The 12791-nt window shown below is 39.8% G+C and overlaps 1 protein-coding gene across 1 annotated transcript in view; it reads right to left on the minus strand.

Moving 5' to 3' along the window:
* Positions 1-698: 698 nt before the first annotated feature.
* Positions 699-12791, minus strand: part of LOC138050384 (uncharacterized) — a 58420-nt gene continuing 46327 nt past the window's right edge. The window contains exons 4-5 of the mRNA XM_068896721.1: positions 3186-3302; positions 699-2232 (exon numbers count right to left, since the gene is read on the minus strand). Coding sequence (XP_068752822.1) covers positions 3207-3302 — 96 coding nt within the window. The 3' untranslated portion in view covers positions 699-2232; positions 3186-3206. The remainder of the gene's footprint in view (positions 2233-3185; positions 3303-12791) is intronic.

Below are 12791 nucleotides of genomic sequence, written 5' to 3' on the forward strand. Positions count from 1 at the left end.
TTCTTGAACTTTGCATCTATGCTCTCCCGCCATGTTATCGTTACTTCCGGTGTCGAAGACGTCACTTCCGGAGAGCCATGCCCTAGGCACGAGGCAGCTGTGACCATGTCATTGGTCTGGGTGCTTGACAATTCCTGAGCAGGCCGTGGGAACTGAAGATGTTAAGTCACGGCAATGAACATGTACAAGTACGAGGAAAGATTACGTTTTATACAAACGTTGGCCGTGTTGTACTTATATTTTAAACAGAATTAACAGAGTAGAGGGTAATGTGAAGTGCTAGATTTCTATCCCATATGAGCCACGTGAGCGTTAGCCCTACTGATGGAAATGGGCCCACATAAAGGACAGAGAAAAACTCTGACCAGGGTGGGAATTGAACCCACGACCTTCGGGTTCGATCTCCGCCGCTCTACCGACTGAGCTACAGTGTCAGACGGGAGCAGGCTGTGGGAACATTACCTTCTATTCAGTTAACTCTGTTTAAAATATAAGTGCTACACGGCCAACGCTTGTATAAAACGTAACCTTTCCTTGTACTTGTACATGTTCATTGCCGTGACTTTAACATCTTCAGTTCCACTTGCCTTGAAGTTGCCTTGAAGTTTTCGAGAGGGGTGATACACCTGTTCCAGTACTCTGGGTAAACCCAGTAAAAATTTCTAAAGCAGTTTCTGCTCAGCATGCCAAAGGGCAGCAACAGCAACACCTTTTGTTTTCACACTGTTATCTAGATGAACACATTCAATTACGGGTACGTACACTCTTTTTTACAAGAACTTCTAATTTGGGGGCTGAGACAGAACGTTCTCATTTTTGTTGCGATTTCAGACTGAAAACATTCTTCACATTGATCTTAAAGTTGTGTGGTATACTAAGTTCGACTACAAACTGAGTTGTTTTTCGGTGTATCATGCAATAAGAAAAAATGGTCCCTAAGTATTTGAGTTAATTGTACTGTTTGACAACAGTTTTCCTCTCCTTTCATCTTTAAAACAGAAACAAAAACAAAAAAACAGTAAGCAAAATAAAGACGTTCTTAACTGACTCTCAGCATGGGTATGTTCTTAAAATTTTGGTTAATCTCAGCCTGAAAGTTCTCATAAAAAAGAGTATATATGAGAATAAAAAAACGCAAAATGAAAGAAACACACAGGGATATCTATTTACATATCGGCCAAAGAAGCACAGAGGCTTTCGAGTTGACCAATACAAACGAAAATTCGGATAATAAAAAAGAGAGGAACCAGGAAAAGGAACAGTTATAGCGGTTAATTACAGCAATCGATTACTTCAAACAGTAGAATTTTAGAGATAACATTACCTTACGATAACTAGGAAAATTAAAGATTATAAAACAAAAACCTCTAAATAATTGTTTTTTTTTTTTCCTAGATCGGGTTTGGCTTTGAGAATTAGTCTAAAAGCGTTGTTACACTGTTTAATTTTTCCTGAAACGTGTCTCGCAACGGCATGGTGAGCAAAGTTGCACAGAACAGTTCCCAATGTAATTGCAAAAACCGTTGCGGAAAGTATAATAGATTTCTGTTCTCCGCAACGCTTCACGCAACGTTGAAACGAATTTTTCAAACATTGCGTAGTGTAATATCTGTCCTGCAAGTTGTGTCGCAACGGTCTTCGGCACCAGCCAACCTCATGTGATCATCGAAAACGAGACAAGTTTCATGAAACGTTGCCTAGTATAACACCCATCAAGCATTTTTCACAATGTGAAAACTTTTGTCGCAACAATTGCGACACAAGTTGCAAGAAAAATTGTCTAGTGTAACACTGCATTCGCATAGTCAGTATTATTTGTCACTTTAAAATTCAGGAAACAACGATTGATCCAAAATTCAGCAGAACAAACAAACCCAACAATCACACATTTTGGCCACTGCTTAACGTTCTCAACCTTGGAAAACGCTTCCAGGTCAGTTGAATCGATGTTCATCTTCGCCTGGCTAATGCGTAGATATGTTTCTTCTTTTGATAGAATTTTCTAAAAGAATGCCAAAGCGTACCATTTGACTCTCATCCCACGTATCTTCACAGAACACACCTATTTTCCAAGTTCAACGCAGATCATTGCACGTCTCTCTAGAACAACAAAGCTATCAAAAATGGCCGCTCACATATTACTGTACATAGAAAACACACTTTCAAAATCTGAAGAAAAAAGGAAGTGACTTTCTATCACTGTACCACTTTAAGCAAACACACTTTCAAAATCTGAAAAAAAAAGGAAATGAAGTGATGTTTTTTTATCATAGTAGCACTTTAACATTTTAAAAACCATTTATATATACAAGTTCAAAAATGCATTCAATCGTTGATTCATGAGAGAAACAGTCCATCAGGTCACCGGTTTATAAACTGTTCAAAACTCATGAATAATTCATAAGCGAAACAGCCTATCAGGTCATTGAATTAGGACGTCACGTGCATGAGCTTGAAACCCGATAAAGCACTCCATTAGAATTGTTTATATAAAGCATACTAATAAGGCATAGCTTGTTTCTCTTGTATGCTAATGTTCTCCTGTCACGTCAGAAATTGAACCCTTGTTCGGACTTCCGAGGAACACGCTTTTTGTGGATTGTTTTTGAAGCCATTCAAAAACCTCGCAGCACGTGTTTTATCGGGTCTAACAACTTGAACCCGATAAAGCACTGCTGCTCGTTTTTTTTAAACATTACATAAAACACTCCTCATTAGAATTCTTTATATAAAGCATACTAATAATGTATAGCTTGTTTTTCATGCATGCTAATGTCAGTCTCCCCTCACAATCTCAACTCAGCTTTGTTCAGACTCCCAAGGTACACGCTCTTTGTGGTGTGTTTTTGAAGCTGTTCAATACACTCGCATGGCGTGTTTTATCTGGCTTAAAATCACGAAGGCGACGCTGTTCTTTAATTAAACAGTACTTGAAAACACCACACTCTTAGCATAGTTGATAGAGGAGACTGCTTTTGAAGCTCGGCAAACATCAAAGGAGCAAACAAAGATGCCAAGATTTATGATGGGAAATCCACGACGGTGCACAATCTTTTTGTTTGCTTTTATACACTATGCATGAATTAAGTAACCAACACGTTTCTGTTGGTTAGTTCCTCAGTACGGAGTAAACAACTATTGTGTTTTGTGCACGGTCAAGGCCAAAAAAGAGAACAAAAACCTACAACAAAGAAATTTGTCCGGTTTCATAGCCATTTCTCTCCAGGAATTATGCTCTTAGACGCTCCGTGACCTTCTTTTCCACCATTCACCTTCATTCCATCTTCTTTTCCACCATTCAGCTGTTGATTATAAGTGAAACATCAATGGTAAATGATGAAAGTACAGTGACGAAAACAACAAATCCAACAGGAATAAAAATATTCATGTAAAAAAACGTTCTCTGGTTAAAAATTTTATATAAAAACCGTCGTAAGCTTACGGCTTCCAGACTAAAGCCTTTAAAAACTAAGATGTAAATAAGCGAGATGGAAATATATAGAAAATGAATGAAAGTGTGAGAAAATTGTAAAAAGGCGCTTATCTAAAAGAATAGAGTATTTCAAAGGCTTTAGTCTGGAAGCCAAAAGCTTACTTTTTTATATAAAAATTTTAACCAGAGAACGTTTTTTTTACATGATTATGTCTCCAAAACCTGGTTACTCTTCTATTTTTAATAGGAATAAAAATGTTACAGAAAAAAATTATGATCAACTGCGATATGCGCCTTAACACCACCATGCCAAAACCACTTATAGCTATGGTAGGACAACCCGCATTAGCATGGATTTGAGTCAAATTCATTCGCACAGCACGGTGACTCATCTATACGCACTCGTTTTAATAACAGTAGGGTATACTTCACACAAAAATAGTCAATTTAAATATACTAAAATTCAACCTATAAAAAATAAGCATGATTTCTACGTTGAGATTAGAAAAATAACGACAGACCCTTACAATAAGCCGGGCCAATTTTCAATTTTAAGTAAGACATACACCAAGTTTACATGTAAGATATAGAGATTATCTTTTTTTTTTTTACTTACTTGATCAACAGTGATTTAGATAAACATATACAGGCAAAAACTAACGATAAAAAAGTCTGAGGTTTCGGCGATATCTTAGCGCCATTTTCAAGGGAAACTAAATTAAATATGCGATTTCAAGAGTATCGAAAGAGTTCAGAGTCATTAATTTGCATAAATTAGACAAAGACCTTAGCGCGAATTGAGTCTGATTGCACAATTAAACACGGTCGTAATTGTTTAATGAGTAACATCTAGTTAACGAGACAATCAAACTTGTTCTGGCATTTTTTTCAATACCAATTGCGAAGGTCATCCGGAACCGTGCCTGCGTGTCTGTTATCATAATGTTTGCGCACTGACGAGGTCTTGCTTCTATGCCCATCGACGCGTACGGACATAATGTACCAATCAATGTTAAGCTTCAACATCCCCCCCCCCCGGGAAACCCCCGGGCATTTGAATTTTTGGAACATTTTTGTTCAAATGCCCCCCTCCCCGGGCCAAAAAGCCGCTCAAATGCCTCATCATGGGTCCATTCCAAGTGATCAAATGCCCCCACCCCCGGGAAAATTACCAGATTACTGTTTTGACTTTCAGTAGCTTCTATTATGCTTCTGAAGCTGTGTATGCAAACATGGTTTAAAAGACAACACCAAGGAGAACCAGAGCCCTGCGTGGCACAAGGCACAGAGAGGACAGGTAACAGGTATAAATATCCAAAGGGAACCAAATAACAAAGTTGACAAATTTTGATGTCGAATAAACCTCTAATATAACAGTAAGGTTATGTCTGTATGGATCAACTGCATGTAAGTATTACACTAGACCAATATTCTACTCGTAGAGAAAAACGTAGAGAACATTTAAATTTAAATTTATTTGATATCTCTGTTTCGATTGAAGCCAATTTTGTTAAATATTGGATACATCAGTAAAAGAGAAACAATCAGAGTTTCTATAGGCCTTTGCTTGTTAACCAGTCAGCCACGAATACTGAATCTCTTCCCCTGAATGCATCTAAGTTTTCCGCCATGATTTATCAACCCACGTGGAAACGTTAACGAGATGTTGCTCATTAAACAATTACGACCGTGTTTAAATATACAATCAGACTCAATTCGCGCAAAGGTCTTTCCTTAACGTATGCAAATTAATGACTCTGAACTCTTTAGATCCTCTTGAAATCGCATATTTAATTTAGTTTCCTTTCACGATGGCGCCAAGATGTCGCCGAAACGTCAGACTTTTTTAAATCGTTAGTTTTGCTTATTTTTAAATGAGTAAAAACTAACGATAAAAAAAGTTAAAACTGCATAAATCACTATAAGGGTCTATTTGAGACCCAGTGAGTGGGTTCTTGTTCACTGGAGAATCAAGTCGATATCTTTGTCGAGCCGGAGTGATCTTTATTAAGCCTGGTTTGCAGATGATCTGCGACTATTGGAAGCTCTCTGCGTCGGTCTTATCGCAGACGATCGAAAACATCGCAGGTAAATGTTTCCATTTAAATCTGAGGCGATTGTAGACAAGCGTACAATAAAGCACGGCATGTTGCCAAGCTCAGTAACTGAACTATTTGAGCAATAGAGGACGTTTTCCGTGTTTCCATAGCCTCATCTAAAGAATTCGAGACAGTTATGCAAACCCGAGGCGCTGTCGAGAATTCTCATAACTCCCCCGAGTGTTTAGATGAGGCTATGGAAACACGGAAAAAAGTCCTCTTTTACTTTCATAAAATATTTCTCAAAGATGATTCGATGAATAAAGGAAAATGCTAATATTTTTTTTTACTTCTAGATTGAAACAAATTATCTTGATACACGCTCATATTTCCTACAAGCCAATCAAAATTCGCGTCTGACTTCATAACCAATCAAAATTCGTGTGATGTCACAGCTGTGTTTCCATACCCTCATCTAAACGCAGCTATTGACCAATGAGAGTGCGCGTACTATCCTAATTATTTTATAATCAACACTAGTCATACAAACTATAATCTCAGAAACGCAGACTTCAGACAGGAAAGCTTCAACACTACAAAATAGGGCAAACATTCCCTCAGGCATTTTGGACCACTTCTTTGGTCCAGATCGTGTGCCGCAGGTCGCCGCAGACGCCGGGGACACATGTTTCCATATGTCTGCGACGTGGCGCAGACCTATCGGCGATCGTGTCGCGGATCGATCGCAGACCGTTGCAGATCATATGGACACTTGTTTTCTCAGACTTAATACTGATTTTTAGACTGCTAGTCGCGCATATAAATCAATTTCCGATGGATTAGCATGGGACGCTATGATCGCCTGACAACAGACCCGTGTCACGTGCACAAGTAAGGTGCATTGTTTCTAATTTTCAAATATCTAAGATTGAGTTCGTTATTTTTAAACGTTCGCCTGGTGATTGCTTCGCAAGATGATACACCACCGTAATCAACGTAACGGATAACAAGAACGTGGGCTCAACATTTATTCAGTTAAAAGTAAGGGCTATTTGGGGTGTGCATCGTCAGGGTTTCTCTCCTACACTCTCTGTAAAATGAAATTAGCCTGTATCCTTCGAGGATCCTTCCTTGTCATCCGCTAAGTTGACCACGGTCGTGTATCATTAACTTGATCGTTAGTTGGGTTTCAAGCGGAGTTATAGGCTCCCCTACCTTGTCACCTTGAAAGAAAATTTCCCGGGAGGCCCATGCCCTAACCACGGAAATCACCTCTTCGATGGCTGTTTTGCCAGTATGGTTGTCCTGGTGGTGTAGTGGTTATCACACCTACCGGGGGCAAATTTCCTTTCAAAACATTTATTCAAGTATGACAGAGAGAGAGAGAGAGAGGCCAATCACAAATGAAAACGAAACACTGTTTCCTTTTTGTCCACCTATATTTCAACCACGTTCAGTGATCTTCTTGAGGGTGACCAACTAACTAACCGTTATCGTACAACGCTTTTTCAATTGCTGAATTGCCAAGACAACGTGCGGGCACTGAAACGACTGCCATTTTAAAAGTCTAACGGAAAAGATTACATTCAGGGCTCTTATACGTGGGGCGGTGAAACGGGCAGTCCGCTCTTGGTCCAATGTGTGATGCGGAGAAGGACTAACACAAGCGCTCCGTGCACGTGCTTCCGGTGCAATTAATGGCTGCCAAAAATATCCTCTCGACGAACCGGAAATCAGGTTTTCTTTCTTTAATTTTGGGCCACCAGTAGTGTATTTTTAAAGGCCTTTTTGATTCTTTTGGCCCAAAACTCAATACTATTTGGTCTGTTAGAATATCACTAAAGTATTTTCGTCGTAAGCTACTCAAATTTGAGTGAAGTAAGACTGTCGAATTCAGGTATATCCCGCTTATCGTGACCAAGCCGCCTTGGCTACATTATCTCCTGCGCGCGCCCACGCACGTCTTTCTGTTCTGGCCATAGTAACCATCATCCTCATTTAGTCCCAGTGATTTCAACGTTCCCAATTTGTACGTCCACTGTCCTTCCTTTTCACGCAACTCTTTCTCTCCTTTGGCCTTGTCTATCAAATGTATACTCATGTTCTAAACCTGTTTCCGGGGCTATGAAAATGTTGGTAAAGAGAATAATCATTGTTATCAACACGCGCGACCAAATGACAAACTGCCCTGTGTAAAACGCGCCTTTTTGCGGGCCAAACGGGAAATGTGCGGGTTGAAAATACATTTGCCGCCCTGATACTGACTGGCTGCAGAGATGTCAAACAACATCCCTCGGCCAAGGAGATTGTCCTATTTAAGTGCGAGGATTACTTCTACATTTGCTTTACAACCCGCACTTCAAATTATGTTGTAGCAACAACTTTCCATACCATAGTTTCATGCTACATCTCTTATTTGAATTGGTACTATTTGGCCTTGTGTATTGATAATAATGATAATCAAATGACTTTTTCTCGTAGTATCATTTGCACCCTCGCTCCGCTCTGCCGCAAATGATGCTACTCGGGCCACAAATAAACTGTATGCCCTCCAAAAGTCATGTGATTGGATATCGGCCAAGTTCTTTTTTGCGTGTTTATGGTCCGAGACGAAAGCGAAATCCATAAACACGCAAAAAAAGAAGAAGCTTGGTCAATAAAGTTTATTATACAGCTATTTCAATTAAAGTTGTCGGATAAAGGTTTCAAACTTAAAGACAAGACCGAAAGGTAATATGGGTAGTTCTTAATTTATTTTCGAAGGGGCGACAAGTTGGATGGAAGAAAACACTGTTTTCCATTACTTCTGAAGTTCAACTTGCCGAGACGCTGTCCTTAGCGAAAAAGGGGATGATTACTTTGTGGGTCGATCCACACTTACCTAAATTCAAGAACTCACTCGTCTCAACATTGGAGATATGTCCAAAAATGCACACAACAACAAAAATGGCAGAAATGGCAAAATTTCGCCAACAATTTGGAAAAGAAGAAATAAGTTAGAAATATGGCAAAAATGGCAATTGGACAAAATCGCCAACAACTTGCAAACCAATGCAAATGAGAAGACAAGAGGGGCCCCTTGGAAAGCCGGCGAATTTGGCGAATCTGGCGAAATGGCAAATTTGTCAAAATCGCCAACAACTTGCAAGCCAATGCAAATGAGAAGAAAAGAGGGACCCCTTGGAAAGCCGGCGAATTTGGCGAATCTGGCAAAAATGGCTAATTTGTCAAAATCGCCAACAACTTGCAAGCCAATGCAAATGAGAAGACAAGAGGGGCCCCTTGGAAAGCCGGCGAATTTGGCGAATCTGGCGAAAATGGCAAATTTGTCAAAATCGCCTACAACTTGGAAGCCAATGCAATTAAGAAGAATATGCGAATATGGCGAAAATGGCAAATTTGCCAAAATGGCCGACAACTTGGAAGTGAATGCAAAGGACAATACAAGAGGGGCCTCTTGGCGAGCCGGCGAATTTGGCAATTTGTTGAAAATCGCTGACAACTTAGAAGCTAATGTACATGTTGTTGCATTTGAAATTAATATTCTACAGATTAATATAACCTCGTCTTTACACATAACACAAAACTCACCGCACATTCCATTATACGTTAATCGATGGAATGCTATGTAGCATTGTTGTATGATGCTGTTTGTCCACAGCTGATAACACTCATTGCAAAAACGGTTCTTCGAAGAGTTTGTTGCTTACAAAAGGTAACATCAACGCAGCTTGCCCGGTATAGCGAGTTTCGTCCGCAAAACGTTACATCTTAGTACGACAGCGTGCCCGGAGTAGTGTAGCTTCGTTTGCAGCAAGAAAGCTTGATATCACTGCGCGCCGTTGACCAGATTTACCTTCTTCCGAAGATCCATTTGGCGATTTGACAAGAAATCGCCAAAATTGTCACATTCGCCGAAATTGCCATATTTGCCAGATTCGCCAACATGGCTAGCCACCATGTATAGAACTGATTCACATATATTTGGCAATTTGACAAAATTTCGCCATAATTGCCATATTTGCCAAAATTGTCAAAATCGTCAAATGGTCGGCGATATTTTGTTATTTTGCCAATTTTGTTATTGTGTGCATTTCTGGACATAAGTGCAACATTGGGGAAGAAAAGAAAAGGTATAGTAATTTTATCCTAAATGTCATCCCCGTCTCCTCTGGCTGCATACTCAGGGGAGTGTGTTACTCAAGAAGACGCCTGGAATTCAAGCTTCTCTAATTCCGCTTGTGATGATCAGGAACTGGTTTTAAGCAATTTATTGTTTTGTGTACCTAACCCCGGACCCAGTTCTGAGATTATGACTGATGATGAGGAAGAAGCGTCGTCAAGTTATGAAGCACGCCTGTCAAGGTTGCGACATGGTTGTTAAACTCCTAGAGTTCAAACTGCGTTGTTGGGCTAGGATGTTGGTAAGGAACTTCCCGCCCGTCACGTCAAACATTCTCAGTGCGAAGAATGAGGGGGTCCGATTATTCTTAAAAAGATTTCATTTTTGTCCCAATTTGACACTCTTAAGTTTGTAAGAATTATGTGTGTCAATATTTTTTTTCAAATTATTTTTATAACGCCATATGAATCAGCATTTTACTTACTCGAAACCCACGGACTCCACGTGCATACACGTATGTTAATTTTATGCCACTTTTACAGCTTTTACCGAGTAGAAAAGTAAAAAATCTTCTATTTATGCAGTAGTGAAGAAAATCATTACGTTTGAGCCCCAGCGCTAGCTGTTAATCGTGTTTCATAGTAAAATTATATTTTTTGTGTCGGTACCGTTTAAGTCAGGTAACTGCGTTCATAGCTATTAGGGACAGCGAAAACACCACAAAACAAAAGATTTAATGAGCAAAAACAGTAGTTTTTTACGCCTTTTAAATTTTGGTAAATTTCTTTGCCGTCCTCTGCAAAACATCAAAGTGACATGACCAAATTCAAGATTTTGTTGAGAACGTGAACACACGACAGCGAATTTTTCACTCAGTTTTCTTAAATTAAGGCCCGTTTTGAACTTCGCATTTCACATGTGCCGAATCTAATGCAAATGAGCGAAAACAATAGATTTTTATCATTTGCATTAGATTCGGCACATGTGAAATGCGACGTTTAAAACGGGCCTAACTTGAGAGCCACTCCTACCAATTTGGTTCCTTGGTAGTTCGCCGTTTCTGTAGAAGTGGAACGAGTTAAAATGATGGCGAAGTAACACAAATAAAATAAAGTTATATTTTCAAGTGACGTTTTCGTTGGTGTTGCCGTCGCCGCTGCTTAAGTTCCCTAATCAGTTAGCACAGGAACTGAACACAGCTCACAGGTGTTTTTTTGTACAGCTAAATGGAACTCATGACAGTGAGAACGAACCCCCAGACTTGCCATTTTTCACAGGGAAGTCGAAAAAGTGCTGTACGGGCGAGGCGTAGCCGATTTTGATGAATTTATTCAGCAAAAAATCCCACATAACCATGCGGTCTCTCCTTGTAGCTTTATGATTTGATCAGATAACATTAATTGAAATAGCTGTATGTGGTAAAACACCAAAAAATGATCTTTGATCTTGCGGGACCAAGCGAGAAATCCCGAGCGGGCAGTATAGTTCCATCTTGCCCGCTCGGGTAGCCAACGTGATTTGGTTCATCTTGCCCGCTCACGGAGCTAGTCAAGATGTACATTGATCCTACTCCTGTGATGATTAGAGCTAAACCTAAAAGTAGTGGTAATGGAGCCAACATACTAAATGACGCATTTCCTACAAGGAGTAAGATAAATCACATTGTTAGAGTTGCAGGTCAAGTGGTAATTTATGCTGAATTCCTTTTCAATGGTTTTATTGCGAAAAGTTCTTCCCACGCATAGAAAATCACAAATTTGGCAGCGATTACTAAAGCATTTTGATGTACCTTTTACTTCATCCTTGCCACTCCGAAATCGAGCACCAAATAATCTGAGAGACATTTCGGTCTCCTAAAAGCGACAATCGGAACTTCTTTAATGGCAACCCAGCATCGCTGTGATGAGTGGAGAACCAGATGTAACTCCTTCAAAAAATCCCCGATATTTGGTAGACCCAGATGATAAGTCACTGTGAAAGGAATCCTGCTATTTTCTTTCTTTGCTCTATCCCTCAAAGCTTCATTTCTTGTGTCCGTCTCGCTCTATCCACTTGTTGTTGAATCAAATTCTTCCCATTTCCCTTTTCTACTAAAAAAAAAAAAAACTACACAAATCCAGTACTCTTCTTCCAAAGAAAGTTTCCTTAGAACAGATCCTCCTCAAACGTATAGTTCTTGGGTATAAGGAATCCCTTTCTTGCAAGAATGCGGGTGACAAGACGCTCGGTGAAGATACTGATGACTGTCAGTGGGCTTGATATAAACATCCATCTCCACTTTTTCCGAATCATTAATCACTTTATCATCTAAGAATTCAACCTCATCATAGGACCATTTTGATGTAAACCTGATCGTTTCATGCGCGCTATTCAAGTAATCAATGAAGTCTTAAAGACTTTGCTCTCCCTCTGCCCACATTATAAAAATATCATCGATATACCGCCACCAAGTGTGGGGGGTTTTATTTGAGCCCGTGAAATTAATTGTCTTTCCAGTTTGTCCATGAAAATGTTTGCATACGCCAGTGCCATCCGAGTCCCTATTGCAGTGCCTAGTTTCTGGACAAAATGCTTACCATCAAATTCAAAATTATTTTTTTTTTGAACTATTTCCGTAAAATCTGCCAAGTCGTTCTTAAGATCCCCTAGTTTCGTCCCCTCGTCTAAATTTAAATCCCATGCTGACAACGCTCCTTTCACCGCCCCTAGTTCTTCATCGTGTGGTATGAGGGGATATAACCCCACAACGTCTGCTGTACATAATATCGCTCCCTCTGGTAAAGTGCCTATGTTTCTTATCATTCGTGTCCTTTATGTAAGAAGTAATAGTCGGAACTATAGGTCTAAGTTGGTGGTCTACAAATCTTGAAATCTTTTCTGTAGGGGTGTTGTAACCGGATATATCTGGACGCCTTTTCCTACCCTCCTTATGTTTCTTAGGAAACAAATAGAACCTTCCGGCTCTCTCCTCTCCTGAAGCCAACAAATAGTCTTCAATGTTCCCTTTTAAACAACAACACCTATGTGTCGGTGACAAACAGCTACCTTCATCAGGGTGAATGACCGTTACATCTTCATGTGTTCTTACGTGATAACGATACAAAAATGAGGTAATAAATCGTGCACGCGCGAAATAACGAGAACATGCGGGATAAAATGATAAAATAACCAGCAAAAAAATGGCTACCGAACTCGC

This window comes from Montipora capricornis, chromosome 6 (genome assembly GCF_036669925.1).
Source record: "Montipora capricornis isolate CH-2021 chromosome 6, ASM3666992v2, whole genome shotgun sequence".
Lineage (NCBI taxonomy): Eukaryota > Metazoa > Cnidaria > Anthozoa > Scleractinia > Acroporidae > Montipora > Montipora capricornis.